The sequence below is a fragment of the Cetorhinus maximus genome, chromosome 1 (genome assembly GCF_964194155.1).
Source record: "Cetorhinus maximus chromosome 1, sCetMax3.hap1.1, whole genome shotgun sequence".
In the NCBI taxonomy this organism is placed as follows: domain Eukaryota; kingdom Metazoa; phylum Chordata; class Chondrichthyes; order Lamniformes; family Cetorhinidae; genus Cetorhinus; species Cetorhinus maximus.
In genome coordinates this window covers 75,320,515-75,338,532 of record NC_135879.1, presented here as the reverse complement: position 1 = coordinate 75,338,532, position 18,018 = coordinate 75,320,515, and the positions used below count along the sequence as shown (strand labels likewise).

At 46.7% G+C, this 18,018-nt stretch overlaps 1 protein-coding gene across 1 annotated transcript in view; it reads left to right on the top strand.

The window, feature by feature from the left end:
• The first annotated feature begins 343 nt into the window (after positions 1-343).
• The window catches only part of cpz (carboxypeptidase Z), a 60,309-nt gene continuing 42,634 nt past the window's right edge, over positions 344-18,018 (top strand). Inside the window, exon 1 of the mRNA XM_078542513.1 lies at positions 344-482. Within this exon, the coding sequence (XP_078398639.1) occupies positions 395-482 (88 nt within the window). The 5' untranslated portion in view covers positions 344-394. The remainder of the gene's footprint in view (positions 483-18,018) is intronic.

Here is an 18,018-nt window from a genome sequence, read left to right as displayed (position 1 = left end):
CTGTGTCCATAGGAATTTTACTTAAACATGAGTCTGTCGTTTGAAGAAATCATTACAAAAACGAAGTAATTGCGACGTACGGTAAAGATTATAGTTGCTACCTAAATTTAATACTTTCTACATTTCATTCAATGGTTTAAGAGCTTTCTCTGTGTGACAGCGCATGACGAATAGCCACTTTCCCATCGAGGCTAACTTGGTCCGTCGCTCTCTAGTAATTTCACAATTGCAATTGTACCTCCACGTGGCAATACGGTAATATGATATTCCGCCGTATTTCTTATAAAACATGCACATTGCCTTTCAGATACCACTTCGCAAGGTTGCACACATATAATTCAAGGCTGACGTCTAGTGCCATTTATCAGAGAGCAGTGCAGACAAACGGAGCGAAATGAACCCGGTCGCGTTTGCTCTGCCTGTCCTTCTTGTGGCAATGGTGCATTGCGCTCCACGGTGTGAACCCGCTGATGAAGCACTAGGTAAGAACGAGTATTAACCGTGTGCATGTCTCCATTAAGGCCGCATTCCGGGACTTACTGAACTAACCACCGAGCGTGCTTCACTGTACCCTGTTACTCCAGTCACAATATCGGGGCGCAGCTTTAACACTGAGCTATTTGTAAAACACCAGTTTACGTTTTGACTCTCACCTCTCGATGTTTTTGAAAGAATTGTTCGCTACGCCCTGTGCTGTGATACTGTGGCCTGTGATCTCAGACAAGGGCTGTCTCCATCAGTCAGACAGCGCTGTATGGGAAACATATGTACTGCTCTCTGGGGGAATTATGCATTATATAAAAATGTGCAATCGCCAAAGCTGGAGCGTTCGGTCAGGAGATTCGTTATGAGACGTGTAACTTTTTGTTCTTGAAGGATAAGGTTAATCCAAAGAGTTTGTATATAAATCTTCAAGATGACCCAAATGGTGCATTGCTTGTGCCATCGTGGCGATTTGGAAATGCAGTTATCGCACTTTGGAAAAACTTTAAGAAAACTTTCACTTTAACTTTGCAGCTTCCCCCATCCCGGCCACACACATATGATTTGTCATTTTTAAAGCGCATACTGTCTGGGTTAGTTAGGGAATCTGCCCTAATGCCAGGAACCAGCGTGTCGCTGAGGTTACCTGCGACAGCAAACGCTATATTCGCTGTTATATTGGCATCCACATCTGGCAGGCACAATTCCAGTCACATCTGGGGCACGTACAACAGGGATACCCCCACTTCCACCCCACACCTAATGCTCGCATTCACCAGATGTTCACAGGCTGCTGGAGAAATCAGTCGAGAAAACGGTCCCTCCCCATCAATCTCAAATACCGGCAGTTTGAGATTGCCCTCAGAATTTACAAAGGAGTTGGGTTCAAATCGAATGAGAATGGCTGAACTCACGATATTACATCCATTATGGCTCATTTCGAGAATACTTCTGAGTGTGAAGGTGGAATAAACCATGATAGAAACAGCTCAGGGAATGTAATTTCTGAAATACTTTTAGTACAAACTAAAGGTACATCACACTCTGGATGTCTGTAAGTACTGATCCCGGAGCCCTGTTCCTGCTCTGTCCCGAGGCAGCGAGTACATTTATAAAGCATGAAGCTAAAACGAAATGAGCAGATATCACTTCGGCGCATTCTTTTCCAAATCAAAATCAATCACTTCGGTTCTGCTTTGGGTCTCCGGAGACTTTAGTTCGAAAAACTCTCATCCTTGGTTAACAGCTTTGCCTTTTGCTAGTTTTCCCCCCCCCCGTGGTGATTTGTTCAGGATTGAACAAAAGCTGACGTAGTCTCTGCTGCCGCCTAGTGCCCGTAGGGTAAAATGTAAAAATGTACGGACCAAACCCAGAATTGTTTTAGTTACCGCAAAAAAAAAACACTGTCGACTGCTGGAAATCTGAAATAAAAGAAGGAAAATGCTGGAAATACTCTGCATGTCTGGCAGCATCTGTGGGAGAGAGGGGGTGGATTTTTCCCTGCCAAGGAGAGGTGGAATTTGGGTGCTAGCCAGGGGTTAAACACCACCCACTCCCCCCCCCCCCCCCCCCCCCAAATGTGGGTGTGTGGAAAATCCAAATTTCCCACTCTCCTCCGCATTTAATGGGCCGAAATTTTATCCGCTTTAAAAATAATTGAGGGCCTCAGCCATTTCCGTGGTTCCCGCACTGGTTGGGTGGGTTCCTGATGCTGCAAGTTCAGTCAGAGGGTCTTGCAACCTTGGGGAGGATGGCAGTCCCACCAGCAGAGGCAGGCGCTTCTGCTGCAGGATGGGGGGCTACAAGGGCGCCACCATCTTGAGATGTCCCCTGAAGGGGTTTGATTTTTTAAAAACTAAACCCTGGCCGCAGCTGCCAGGCTGTTAAGTGGAAACCTCTCCAAAGGATGGACAGCGGCTGTAGCTGTGGCCTGCTGATCAATGCTGTTCACCCACTGGCACGTGTGGGTTTGGCATCATCCACAAACAGCCCCCAAAAATGGGCAGTTGATTCTTCAAATTGGCTACCCGCTGCTGCTGGTTGGGAGACCTGTGCTGGCGATGACCCACTGCCAGGAAGATCACCCAGAGGCAAGAACGTGTCGGATTGCTGACCCACTGCCAGGATATCTGAATGTCCTGCCTTTAAACCTGTCCCAGTTGGATGGGGAAGATTCTGCCTGCTGTGACCACAGCCTGTGTTAATTGCTGCATGAACCAAATCCCAGTGAGAAACTTGGTTTACAGGCCATACCCTTTTTTTGTACTCTGAAAATGAGAAGACGATGTACCGATGTTAGCAGTAAGAGGTCCAGTAACACTTTCGGGATTTTAGAAATTAAAAGTAAAAGTTTGATTGACAAAATAGAAAACTTAAGCACACAAGATTACAGTTACACAATTAAGGTTAGTCTTACAAAACATTCCCCCCAAAACTCTCCACTTGGTGAAACTCACAGGCAACACTCCCTTATAAATGTCTACTATGAAATCCAGTAATATTACACAAGGCAAACTGCTGTAATTTCAATAAAGGTACACCACATGACCTTTACCCTCTTCCACTCTGGGGTGGAATCCACTTCAGATTGAAATTGCTTGCTGCAGCCCAAGACTTTTCTGGCTTGACTGGATGGGTGATTCAAACTGCATCCTCTCCCAGCCCAGAGCTCCAGCTATAGCTGAACAGCTCAAACAGCTCCAGCTATCTGCACCTATCTCCATAATTCCAGCTCAACAGCAACTCTAAAATACTCTTTTTTCCTTGTTCATCTCAGTTCCATGATTCTCATACCTCTTTGAAACTCAAACCCTTCCAAATATAAGATCTCTCATGTTTCCACCTTGTCTTTGCTTTCAGGTCAATAAAATATAGTATCCTTAGTGCTGTTTACCTTTGGAACCCTTGAAAGATACAAACATGTTTCTTGCTACCTCTGACTTCCCTTTGATATTCATACAAACTCTCAATGTATCTAAAAATGCAAATGTTAGATCTAACCTATTTACTTGGACTTCAAACTTAACACTTGTAACCTTTTCGTGTTTCCAACCTACCCACACCCCGCCCCCCCCACCCCGCAGACAATCTGACTCCTATCAATCTCTTGCCCAGTTTAATTAAATCACACACATACACAGACACCCAGCCTTCTTTACAGAATAACACAATATTCCTCAAAATATTTTTTAAAATAACATCCACACCGCCCAACCAGGGCATGTTCGGAAGCAGGCAGGTCTGGATCTCTCTGAAGGAGGTCTCATATCTGCAGCTGTTGTGATCCTGGGACAACTGAGGCTAATCACAATTATCCATGGGAGGAAAAATCAGTTCAGACCACTTCAAAGCAGTCAAAATAACAGCTTTTCTGGAGTTCTATTTTGGGGAATACAAAACCAGTTCAGACCAGTATAAGAGCAGTTTTACTGGTTCCAGTTCTGCTGGCTTTACTTAACCTGCAGATTAAGTTTCTGACAACATGGTATTTCATTCAGACCAATGCTTGAAATGTGTATGAATTAAGTATTTTAAAAACAAACTTACCAGGCCAGGGCACTTCATGCAGGCTCCTCCGCATCACTTCACTCCAGGCAGGAAGGAGCAGTATATTGTGGGCCGGGGGGCCAAGTCAGGGGAAACATTTCCAACGAGACAGAAGTTGAACAGACTGGAAGTTGCCCTCAGTACCACAGTTTCAAGCTGCTGTACTGTGACGTGTCAGTACAGTCAGAGAAGATGGAGACTCGGGAAAGAGTCTGTATAAACTATCTGATACCACACAACTATGCCTGGCAACATTTAATAACCAGCACAGGTGATGCACAGATATGGAGAACAGTGTGTGTACAGTCTGATAAGTGACACACAAGAATGGGGAGCAGTGTGTGTACAGTCTGATAGCTGACACACAGGATTGGGGTTAGTGTGTGTACAGTCCAATAACTGATACAGAGGAATGGGGAGCAGTGGATGTACATTTTGATAACCGACACACAGGAACAGGGAACAGTGTGTGCACAGTCTGATAAGTGACACATATGAATGGGGGACAGTGAGTGTACATTCTGACAAGTGACACGCATGAATGGGGGACAGTGTCTGTACAGCCTGATAACTGACACACGGGAATGGTGAACAATATGTATACAGCCTGATAGGTGACACGTAGGAATAGGAAACAGTGTTTGTACAGCCTGATAACGGACACACAGGAATGGGGAGCAGTGTGTGCATACCCTGATAAGTAACACACAAAGGAATGGGAAACAGTGTGTGTACAGTCTAATAAGTTGCACAGAGGGATGGGGAACAGTGTGTGCGCAGTCTGATCAGTGACACACAGGAATGGGGAACAGTGGGTGTACAGTCTGGTAACTGACAAACAGGAATGGTAAATAGTGTGTGCACAATCTGATAACTGACACACTGGAATGTGGAACAGTGAGTGTTCAGTCTAATAAATGGCACACAGGAATGTGGAACAGTGTGATTACAGCTAATAACTGATACACAGGAATGGGGCGCAGTGTATGTACAGTATGGCAAGTGACACCAGGAACAGGGAACAGCGTGTATACAGTCTGATATGTGACACACAGGAATGGGGAACAGTGTGTGCACAGTTTGGTAAACTGACACACAAGGATGGGGAACAGTGTTTGTACAGTCTGATAACTGACACACAGGAACGGGGAACAGTGTGTATACAGTCTGATAAGTAACACATAGAGGAATGGGGAACAGTGTGTATACAGTCCGATAAGTAACACATAGAGGAATGGGGAACAGTGTGTATACAGTCCGATAAGTAACACATAGAGGAATGGGGAACAGTGTGTGCGCAGTCCGATAAGTGACACACAGGGATGGGGAACAGTGAGCGTACAGCCTGATAAGTGATGCACAGTAATGGGGAACAGTGGTTGTAAGGTCTGATAACGGACAAACAGGAATGGTGAATAGTGTGTGCACAATCTGATAACTGACACACTGGAATGTGGGACAGTATGTGTTCAGTCTGATTAATGGCACATAGGAACGTGGAACAGTGTGATTACAGCAAATAACTGATACACAGGAATGGGTGCAGTGTGTGTACAGAATGATAAGTGACACACAGGAATAGGTAACAGTGTGTATACAGTCTGATATGTGACACACAGGAATGGGGAACAGTGTTTGTACAGTCTGATAACTGACACACAGGAATGGGGAACAGTGTGTGTATAGCCTGATAAATAACACACAGAGGAATGGGGAACAGTGTGTGCACAGTCTCATAAGTGACACACAGGAATGGGGAACAGTGTGTGCACAGTCTCATAAGTGACACACAGGAATGGGGAACAGTGTGTGCACAGTCTGGTAACTGATAGACAGGAATGGGGAACAATGTATGTACAGTCTGATAACTGACACACAGGAATGGGGAACAGTGTGAATACAGTCTGATAGTGACACACAGGAATGATGAACTCTTGTATATACAGTCTGATAAGTAACACACAGGGAATGGGGAAAAGTGTGAGCTCAGTCTGATAAGTGACGCACAGGAATGAGGGACAGAGAGTGTACAGTCTGATAACTGACACACAGAAATTGGGAGCAGTGTGTTTACAGTCTGAAAAGTGACACACAGGAATGGGAAACAGTGAGTGTACAGCCTGATAAGTGATGCACAGGAATGGGGGGGGGGCAGCGAGTGTACAGTCTGATAAGTGACATACAGGAATGGGAAACAGTGAGTGTATAGCCTGATAAGTGACGCACAGGAAAGGGGGGGTGGGGGGCAGCAAGTGTACAGTTTGATAAGTGATGCACAGAAATGGGGAACAGTGTGCAGACAGTCTGATAACTGACACACAGGAATGGGAACAGTGTTTGTAAAGTTTGATAACCGACACACAGTAATGGGAAACAGTGTGCACAGTCTGTTAAGTGACACACAGGAATGAGGAACAGCGTATGCACAGTCTAATAAGTGACACGTAGGAATGAGAAACAGCGTGTGCACAGGCTGATATATGACACACAGGAAAGGGAACAATGTGCACAGTCTGATAAGTGACACACAGGAATGGAGAACAGTGTGTGCACAGTCTGATAAGTGACACACTGGAATAGGGAGCAGGCTTCAGCCAGTCGCCAATTCACAACCAACTGTTTTCAGTAAATCACAACTGGCCAGGACCAAAGTCACCTGACAAATGTTTTGCCACCAGATTTCCGGTTGGATTTCTCAATTGTTTCGGTTGCTCCTAGCCGGTTAATCCCAGTGACAGCCGGTTAGATACAGTTGCTGTGTTCAGTTGGTTTCAGTTTATTCTTTTTTCTGGCACATGCATCAACCCCTTTGATGTTGTTGGGTCAGAGACCTAAATATATTAAGTAGCAATTAAGTGGCAATTTAACTTTCTAATCTGTCTGTAACAGCCAGTGCACAGATTTCCCAAACTCTGAGGATCCATCCCAGAATCCACAAGGTGAGAGCTCAGTGGGAGGTGATAGATCAATGCAATTGACTTCAAAAACAGAATTACCTGGAAAAACTCAGCAGGTCTGGCAGCATCGGTGGAGAAGAAATCAGTTAACGTTTCGGGTCTTCATGACCCTTCGGCAGAACTGAGTATAGTTAGGAGAAAAGTGAAATATAAGCTGGTCTAAGGTGGGGGGGGCGGGAGAGAGAAGTTGAGGGTGTGGTGATTGTGGAGATAAGCAAGCAGTGATAGGAGCAGATAATCAAAAGATGTCACAGACAAAAGGATCAAAGAGGTGTTGAAGGTAGTGATATTGTCTGAGAAAAGTGCTAATTAAGAATGGAAGACAGGATACTCAAGGTACAGCTCTAGTGGGGGTGGGGTGGAAAGACTAAAAAAGTTTTAGTTTTACATTTAAAAATAATGGAAATAGGTGGGAAAAGAAGAATCTATATAAATTATTGAAAAAAAAGGGAGGGGGGAGAAACGGGGTGGGGATGGGGGGAGGGGGAGTTTAAGATCTAAAGTTGTTGAATTCAATATTCAGCCCGGAAGGCTGTAAAGTGCCTAGTCGGAAGATGAGGTGCTGTTCCTCCAGTTTGCGTTGGGCTTCACTGGAACAATGCAGCAAGCCAAGGACAGACATGTGGGCAAGAGAACAGGGTGGAGTGTTAAAATGGCAAGCGACAGGGAGGTTTGGGTCTTTCTTGCGGACAGACCGCAGGTGTTCTGCAAAGCGGTCGCCCAGTTTGCGTTTGGTCTCTCCAATGTAGAGGAGACAGCATTGGGAGCAACGAATGCAGTAGACTAAGTTAGGGGAAATGCAAGTGAAATGCTGCTTCACTCGAAAGGAGTGTTTGGGCCCTTGGACGGTGAGGAGAGAGGAAGTGAAGGGGCGGGGGTTGCAACTTCTGCGTGGGCATGGGGAGGTGCCATAGGTGGGGGTTGAGGAGTAGGGGGTGATGGAGGAGTGGACCAGGGTGTCCCGGAGGGAACGATCCCTACGGAATGCCGTCAGGGGGGGTGAAGGGAAGATGTGTTTGGTGGTGGCATCATGCTGGAGTTGGCGGAAATGGCGGAGGATGATCCTTTGAATGTGGAGGCTGGTGGGGTGATAAGTGAGGACAAGGGGGACCCTATCATGTTTCTGGGAAGGAGGAGAAGGCGTGAGGGAGGATGCGCGGGATATGGGCCGGACACGGTTGAGGGCCTTGTCAACGACCGTGGGTGGAAAACCTCGGTTAAGGAAGAAGGAGGACATGTCAGAGGAGCTGTTTTTGAAGGTAGCGTCATCAGAACAGATGCGACGGAGGCGAAGGAACTGAGAGAATGGGATGGAGTCCTTACAGGAAGCGGGGTGTGAGGAGCTGTAGTCGAGGTAGCTGTGGGAGTCGGTAGGCTTGTAATGGATATTGGTGGACAGTCTATCATCAGAAATTGAGACAGAGAGGTCAAGGAAGGGAAGAGAAGTGTCAGAGATGGACCATGTGAAAATGATGGAGGGGTGGAGATTGGAAGCAAAATTAATAAATTTTTCCAGGTCCCGACGAGAGCATGAAGCAGCACCGAAGTAATCATCGATGTACTGGAGAAAGAGTTGTGGGAGGGGGCCGGAGTAGGACTGGAACAAGGAATGTTCCACATACCCCATAAAGAGACAGGTATAACTGGGGCCCATGCGGGTACCCATAGCCACACCTTTTATTTGGAGGAAGTGAGAGGAGTTAAAGGAGAAATTGTTCAGTGTGAGAACAAGTTCAGCCAGACGGAGGAGAGTAGTGGTGGATGGGGATTGTTGGGGCCTCTGTTCAAGGAAGAAGCTAAGGGCCCTCAGACCATCCTGGTGGGGGATGGAGGTGTAGAGGGATTGGACATCCATGGTGAAGAGGAAGCAGTTGGGGCCAGGGAACTGGAAATTGTTGATGTGACGTAAAGTGTCAGAGGAATCACGGATGTAGGTGGGAAGGGACTGGACAAGGGGAGAGAGAAGGGAGTCAAGATAACGAGAAATGAGTTCCGTGGGGCAGGAACAGGCTGACACGATCGGTCTGCCAGGACAGTTCTGTTTGTGGATTTTGGGTAGGAGGTAGAAGCGGGCCGTCCGAGGTTGGGCGACTATCAAGTTGGAAGCTGTGGGAGGAAGATCTCCAGAGGAGATGAGGTCAGTGACAGTCCTGGAAACAATGGCTTGATGTTCTGTGGTGGGGCCATGGACCAGGGAGAGGTAGGAGGAATTGTCTGTGAGTTGACTCCACCACCAAACACATCTTCCCTTCACCCCCCCTGACGGCATTCCGTAGGGACCGTTCCCTCCGGGACACCCTGGTCCACTCCTCCATCACCCCCTACTCCTCAACCCCCACCTATGGCACCACCCCATGCCCACGCAGAAGATGCAACACCTGCCCCTTCACTTCCTCTCTCCTCACCGTCCAAGGGCTCAAACACTCCTTTCGAGTGAAGCAGCATTTCACTTGCATTTCCCCTAACTTAGTCTACTGCATTCGTTGCTCCCAATGCTGTCTCCTCTACATTGGAGAGACCAAACGCAAACTGGGCGACCGCTTTGCAGAACACCTGCGGTCTGTCCGCAAGAAAGACCCAAACCTCCCTGTCGCTTGCCATTTTAACACTCCACCCTGTTCTCTTGCCCACATGTCTGTCCTTGGCTTGCTGCATTGTTCCAGTGAAGCCCAACGCAAACTGGAGGAACAGCACCTCATCTTCCGACTAGGCACTTTACAGCCTTCCGGGCGGAATATTGAATTCAACAACTTTAGATCTTAAACTCCCCATCCCCCCATCCCCACCCCGTTTCTCCCCCTTCCCTTTTTTTTCAATAATTTATATAGATTCTTCTTTTCCCACCTATTTCCATTATTTTTAAATCTAAAACTAAAACTTTTTTAGTCTTTCCACCCCACCCCCACTAGAGCTGTACCTTGAGTATCCTGTCTTCCATTCTTAATTAGCACTTTTCTCAGACAATATCACCACCTTCAACACCTCTTTGATCCTTTTGTCTGTGACATCTTTTGATTATCTGCTCCTATCACTGCTTGCTTATCTCCACAATCACCACACCCTCAACTTCTCTCTCCCCCCCGCCCCCACCTTAGACCAGCTTATATTTCACTTTTCTCCTAACTATACTCAGTTCTGCCGAAGGGTCATGAAGACCCGAAACGTTAACTGATTTCTTCTCCACCGATGCTGCCAGACCTGCTGAGTTTTTCCAGGTAATTCTGTTTTTGTTTTGGATTTCCAGCATCCGCAGTAGCTTTTAGCTTTTTGTTTTTATATTAATGCAATTGACTTGCTCGGAAGTGTTTAAACAGAGAAACTGAACAGCTACAGCCATGCCTACGGAAAAGGCTTGTATTCTCGGCACTTCAGAGTGTGGTTTCCCTGATTTACAGGACAGGAACAACTTTTTCGAAGTCATTTGACTTCCTTGGACCTTACTTTTCTTGCTATAAACTCACCTGCTCTCAGACTTCGCTGCAGAGACTTTGTTCAATCTTGTATAAACTGGCAGTCAGGGTGTGCCGGGTCTTGGTGTGGGACAGCATACACTTAGTGTCTTCCCACGTTTAACTCTCTCCGAGGTTGGTCACTCCTTCCGTGGAGGTGGTCATCAGCACAAACGCCTGGGACATTATTACACTCTTGCCGAAGATGGGCTCTTCCATTTTCTGTGTGACGGTGCACACTGCCCCTGTTCTGACAGATGCACACACGTTTCCCATTGCTGCTCCACAGGTACTCCTTTAGTGAATGAGCCCTGAGGCTCTGCATCTGTGTTCAGCTGAGCAGAGCGCGGAGTGTCCTGTGCACTCCGACGGGGACTTTCCACTGCTGTCCCAGTCTCCAGCACCTTATGCTGCCCACATGCAACGTGTCTCACCATGTGCTATCTCATCTGACTGAAAAGCGGTCCCTCCGAGGTGTGTGTATCTGCGCTGGCGGACAGTGTGCAGGAGTCATGTGACAGTGCATCCGCAGACCGCTGGTCCTCCTCTGAGGGCTCCTCGGGCTCCTCCCTCATATCTTCTGTGGGGGCCTGTTATGCACCTGTGGGAGATGAAGGATAATGATTAGCACTGAAAATAGGTGAAATAAGGTTCAAGTTAGCATAGTGCAGATCATGATATTTAATTTATTGGTGACATGGATTTAATGTGAGGGGCAGTTCAGGGCCAAGTGGCAGCACTTAATCTAATGCTGTCTCCAGGTCTCTGGGCCACCCCCATCTCTCCATCGCCAACAGCCCGTTCCAGTCTCACCCTGGTGATCTCAAGTGCTTTGTCCTCCATTGTGGTCACTCCTAGTTCCTTGCCTCTCTCTCTCTCTCTCTCTCTGGAGTTTTGGGCTTTCGTCTCCTGCACAGAGGAGAGGGAGAATCATGAATGTGAGAAATGGAACCTGAGGGTGGAGGGTGAATTTTTGCGGAGGGCAACTGATGAATGGGGAAAAGGGCAATAGGATAAGGATGAATGTATGATTTTGGCTGTTGAGATGGGATTGGAAGAGGTCGAACTGGAGAGATATGAATTTGTATGACAGTGTAAAATAAAAACAGAAAATGTTGAAAAACTCAGCAGGTCTGACAGCATCTGTGGAGAGGGAAACAGAGTTAACGTTTTAAGTTCGCTTGACCCTTCTTCTGGGCTAAAGAGAAGTAGAAAGTGATGGATTTATACTGTTTAATGGGGGGTGGAGCAGGTAAAGCAAGATAGAAGGTCAGCGATAGGTGGGGGCGAAGGAGAGATTGACAAAGATGTCATGCACACAAGACATAGGGAGTGTTAATGGCAGTGGTAAGGGCTGAAGAAGGTGCTGATAGTGGCATAAAGGTAAGAGCAGAATGTGTTAATAGCAAAACAAGGGTAAGCACTCCGTGAAAGAACAACATGGAACAAGTAACAGATGGCCCTTTTGGGGAGGGGTGTGGTGGTTGGGGAAAAAGGATAGAAAAAGGGATTTAAAAAAGGGATAAAAGAATGAATAAAAATAAAAGTAAGTAAATGAAAAATAAAAAATACATTTTTAAAAAGGGATAAAAATGGGGTGAAGATGGAGGAGAGAGCTCATGGTCTGAAGTTGTTGAACTCAATGTTAAGTCCAGAAGGCTGTAAAGTGCCTAATCGGAAGATGAGGTGCTGTTCCTCCAGTTTGCGTTGAGCTTCACTGGAACATTGCAGCAAGCCAAGGACAGACATGTGAGCATGAGAGCAAGATGGTGTGTTGAAATGACAAGCGACAGGTAGGTCTGGGTCATAATTACGAACAGACCGAAGGTGTTCCGCAAAGTGGTCACCCAGTCTGCATTTGGTCACCCCAATGTAGAGGAGACCACATTGGTAGCAATGAATGCACAGAACCAAATTGAAGGAGGTGCAACTGAAGTACTGCTTCACCTGAAAGGAGTCTTTGGGCCCTTGGACAGTGAGGAGTGAGGAGGTAAAGGGGCAGGCATTGTGGGAAGGGGATGAGGTGTTGGGGGTGATGGAGGAATGGACCAAGGTATCCCAGAGGGAATGGTCCCTACGGAATGCTGACAGTGGTGGTGGTGGGGGAGCGGGGGGGAGGTTAAGGGGAAGGTGTGTTTGGTGGTGGCATCATGCTGGAGTTGGTGGAAATGGCGGAGAATGATCCTATGAATGCAGAGGCTGATGGGATGAAAAGTGAGGACAAGTGGGATCCTATCATGGTCCTGGGATGGAGGGGAAGGTGTAAGGGCAAAGGCATGGGTGATGGGTCGGACAGGGTTGAGGGCCCTGTCAACCACTGTAGGTGGAAAACCTCACTTAAGGAAGAAAGAAGACATGTCAGAAGTGCAGTTTTTGAAAGTGGCATCATTGGAACAGATGCGATGGAGGCGAAGGAACTGAGAGAATGGGGTGGAGTCCTTACAGGAAGCAGAGTGTGAGCAGCTGTAGTCGAGGTAGCTGTGGGAGTTGGTGGGCTTGTAATGAGTATTGGTGGACAGTCTATCACAAGAAATGGAGACAGAGGTCAAGGAAGGGAAGAGGAGTGTCGGAGATGGACCATGTGAAGGTGATAGAGGGGTGGAAATTGGAAGCAAAATTGATCGATTTTCCCAGGTCCAAGCAAGAGCATGAAGTGGTACTGGTACAGTCATCTGAGCTGGTCTAATGGCCACCATGAAACCATTGTCGATTGTCACAAAAAAACCCATCTGGTTCACTAATGTCCTTTAGGGAAGAAAACCTGCTGTCCTTACCTGGCCTGGCCGAGGTGTGACTCCATACCCAAAGTAATATGGTTAACCTTTAAAATGCCCTCAGAAATGGGCTAGCAAGCCACTCTGTTGTATGAAAACCACAAAGAAGTCTAAAAGGAATGAAACCGGGCGGACCATCTGGCATCGACCTAGGCACCGGAAAAGACAACAGAAAACCCAGCCCCACTGACCCTGCAAAGTCCTCCATAATAACATCTGAGGGCTTGTGCCAAAATTGGGAGAGCTGTTCCCCAAACTAGTCAAGCAACATCCTAATATAATCATACTCATAGTCATAGTCATCCCTTACAGGCAACATCCTAGACACCACCATCACCATCCCTGGGTATGCCCTATCCCACCGGCAGGACAGACCCACCAGAAACGGCACCACAGGGGTATACAGTCAGGAGGGAGTTGCCCTGGGAGTCCTTAACATCGACCCTGGACCCCATGAAGTCTCATGGCATCAGGTCAAACATGGGCCAGGAAATCTCCTGCTGATTACACCTACCGCCTCCCTCCTTCCGCACCCCTTCCCCCCTCCACCACCATCTCAGCTAATGAATCAGTGCTCCTCCACGTTGAACACCACTTGGAGGAAGCACTGAGGGTGGCAAGGGCGCAGAATGTACTCTGGGTAGGGACCTCAATCTTCATCACCAAGAGTAGCTCAGTAGTACCACTACTGATGGAGCTGCTAAGTCCTAAAGCTCATAGCTGCTAGGCAGGTTCTTCAGGAGGTGGTGGGGGAACCAACAAGAGGGAAAAACCTTATATGACCTTGTATTCATAAATCTACCTGTTGCACATGTATCTATCCATGACTGTATTGGTAGCAGTAACTAATGAACAGACATGTGGAGACAAAGACCAGTCTTCACTTTGAGGATACCCTCCATTGTGTTGAGTGGCACTACCACCATGCTTAATGGGATAGATTTTGAACAGATCTAGCAACTCAAGACTGGGCACCCAGGAGGCATTGCGAGGCATCAGCAGCAGCAGAATTGTACTGAAACACAATCTGTAATCTCATGGCCCACAATATCCCCAACTCTACCATTACCATGGGAAACAACCTGGTTCAATGAAGAGGGCAGGTAAACATGGCAGGAGCAGCACCAGGCACATCCATAAATGAGGTGTCAACCTGGTGAAGCTACAACACAGGACTACTGGCAGGTCAAACAGCAAAAGCAGCATGCGATAGAGAAAGCTAAGAAATCCAACAACTTACAGATCAGATCTAAAATAAAAGTAAAATACTGCAGATACTGAAAATCTGAAATAAAACAGGAAATGCTGGAAAAGCTCAGCAGCTCTGACAGCATCTGTGGAGAGAGAAACAGTTAACGTTTCCTGTCCATATGATTCTTCTTCAGAGCTGAAGAGAGGTAGAAATGTGGTGGGTTTCATGCTGTTGAAGAGAGGGGGTGGAGCAGGTGGAGCAAAATAGGAGGTCATGGGTAGGTTGGAGCAGAAATAAGCTCTGCAATCTTGCCACATCCAGTCATGATTGGTAGTGGATAATTAAACAACTCATTGGAGGAGGATGCTCCACAAATATCCCCATTCTCAGTGATGGAGGATCGCAGCACATCAATGCTAAAGACTTGGCTGAAGCATTTGCAGCCACCTTCAGCCAGAAGTGCCAAATGGATGATCAATCTTGGCTTCCTCCAGAGGTCCCCAGCATCACAGATGCCAGTCTTCAGCCAATTCGATTCACTCCACGTGATATCAAGAAACAGCTGAAGGCACTGGATACTGCAAAGGATATGGGCCCTGACAACATCCCGGTAATAGTCCTGAAGACTTGTGCTCCAGAACCTGACGCGCCCCTAGCCATTGCTGTTCCAGTACAGCTACCACACTGGCATCTACCCAGCAATGTGGAAAATTGTCCAGGTATGTCCTGTACACAAAAAGCAGGACAAATCCAACCCGGCCAATTATAGCCCCATCAGCCTACTCTCGATCATCGATAAAGTAATGGAAGGGGTCATCAACAGTGCTATCTCGCGACACTTACTTAGCAATAACCTGCTCACTGACACTCAGTTTGGGTTCCGCCAGGGTCACTCAGCTCCTGCTCTTATTACAGCTTTAGTCCAAACATGGACAAAAGAGCTGAGCTCAAGCTGTGAGGTGAGAGTGACTTTCCCTTGACATCAAGGCAGCAGTTGACCAAGTGTGGCATCAAGGAGCCCTAGCAAAACTGGAATCAATAGGAATCAGGGGGAAACTCTCCACTGGTTGGAGTCATGCCTAGCACAAAGGAAAATGGTTTTGGTTGTTGGAGGTCAATCATCTCAGCTCCAGGACATCACTGCAGGAGTTCCTCAGGGTAGTGTCCTCGGCCCAACCATCTTCAGCTGCTTCATCAATGACCTTCCTTCCATCATAAAGTCAGAAGTGTGGTTATTAGCTGATAATTGCACAATTTTCAGCATCATTTGCGACTCCTCAGATACTGAAGCAGTCCATGCCCAAATGCAGCAAGACCTGGACAATATTCTGGCTTGGGCTGACAAGTGGCAAGTAACATTCATGCCACATAAGTGCCAGGAAATGACCATCTCCATCAAGAGAGAATGTAAGCATCAACCCTTGACATTCAATGGCATTACCATTGCTGAATCCCCCACTATCAACATCCTGGGGTTATTATTGACCAGAGACTGAACTGGACCAGCCATATAAATACTGCAGCTACAAGGGCAGGTCAGAGGTGTTTCCCTACTGTCAGCCTTCACTGCAGCATGGGAGCTGCTTATGCAGCTCCACCCTGGTCCTCTGGTGAGGAACAGGAGCAGCAGCCACACTAACACATCAGCACCAGCAAGAGCAATGTCACAGGACTGAGAGGATGGACACTGAGATCCAACTTGAAGGAGCTGATACCCCTAGCACAAGACGTACAGGTGGAAGATCAGTTTCCTCGACATGATGGACCAACAGTGCCTCAGGAGGTTCAGACTTTTGCAACATCTGATATCTACACCCTCCTGAAACAAACCTTATTCCAAGAGGGCCAGGTGTACATACGTTGCCACACTGTCAAGGTCAGCATAGCCATGAATTTCTTCGCCTCCAGCTCCTTCCAAGGATCTGCTAGTGACAACTGCAGGATCTCATAATCTGCTGCCAACAAGTGTATCTCCCAGGTGACTGATGCCATGTTTGCCAAAGCTACTATTTCTGTTTATTTTCACATTATCAGATACAGACGCCTCACAGATCGGCTGCAGTGGCTGTACCCACAGAGTACATGGACTCATTGACTGAACACAAGTGATAGTCAAGGCACCCTCTGAACATCCAGCTGTCAATCAGAAGGGATTTCATTCCATCAATATTTAGCTGTGTTATGATCCCAGCTGATGTTAATACTGGGCAAGTCAGATCACAGAGTGAATTCTGATTTGATAGATCCTAATTTTTTTTAGAAACAATAGAGGAAAGCTATTGAACAAATTCACAGGAGTCTGATGAACTTTTAACATAAGAATAAAATATTTATGAAAAATGAACTATATTACACCAGACATAAAGGTTGGAAAGATCTCAATACAAACACAAGAAGATGATTCAATTTCCCCGATGTTCCTTTACACAGCAATATCTTTACAGACACACAAAATAGTGAAGAGTTACCACTAGCTTAACACAAAGGCTCCTTGCTTGGGACTGGCACAGATGCAAACGGTTTTCTTCCAGTGAATTCTTGATGCTTCTTACCCAACTCATATCTCTCCCCAAGGACTGTACTCTAAACTCATCATTGCTTCAACTGCAGAGCAAACATGCAAGTTCCCTAAACTCAGTTTCCCAGTAGCCTTGTAGAGAGCTTTTCAGAGAGCTGAAAATCCTGTCTTCACTCTCCGACACACACTAACTGAATTCTTCCCTGTCTTTCTCTGTGCCTCTGTGTCACTTTACCACTGTCGCAAAGCAGCAGCCAGTTTTTTCTACTTTGTTTTTTTCCCCCAAATCACTAAACTTCTAGCCCCTTTTTAACCCAACTCTTTAACTTCAGGGGTTTAAAAACCTCATTTAAAAATAAACAAACCCAAAAGACTGACTTTTCAGCCACAGGTCCATCCAGACTTCTGGGCACCAAGGCTCATATACCAACTGCATGAAACTGAAACCACTCCACCTTCCTTAACCCAAAAATACACACATATAAACATTCAACTTAAAAATTATACATTGTTCATCACAGCTGGTATATGACCAGTGGAAGGTTCCATGTACAAGATATCTTGGGTGCTACTATGATTCCTTCATTCAGCAACAGTCACAACTCCCACAGGTTTTCAAACTCCACACAGCATAATCAGATGGCTCCTTGGAGACAAAGGCTAACCTCTGGGGACTTGGCTGATGACTCCTGTAAAGAACTCTACCACTGATGCACAGGAAAGGTGTAACAGGAGACACATGAACTGATGGATGGCCATTGAGCAAGCATCAGGTGCTGAAGCAATTCTGGTGCCTGGACAGATCAAGGAGTACCTTTCAGTATGAACCAGTGAGGCTGTTGAGAATACCAGTGATCTACAGTGCTTTACACAATATTGTGCTGTAGAAAGGACTGAAGCTACAGGATGAGGGAGGCACAGACTGCTTGGCATCTTCTGATCTGATGTGGTCCAAGTGCCTGCAGATGCTCACCTAGCTGCCAGATAAGCCCGGGATAGATTCATCCAAGCATAGTTCAGATAACCTGAGCGTGTGAAGCAATTTGGCACAACAGTGCTAAACCCACTGACTACTCACCCCCGCCAATACAAATAATTT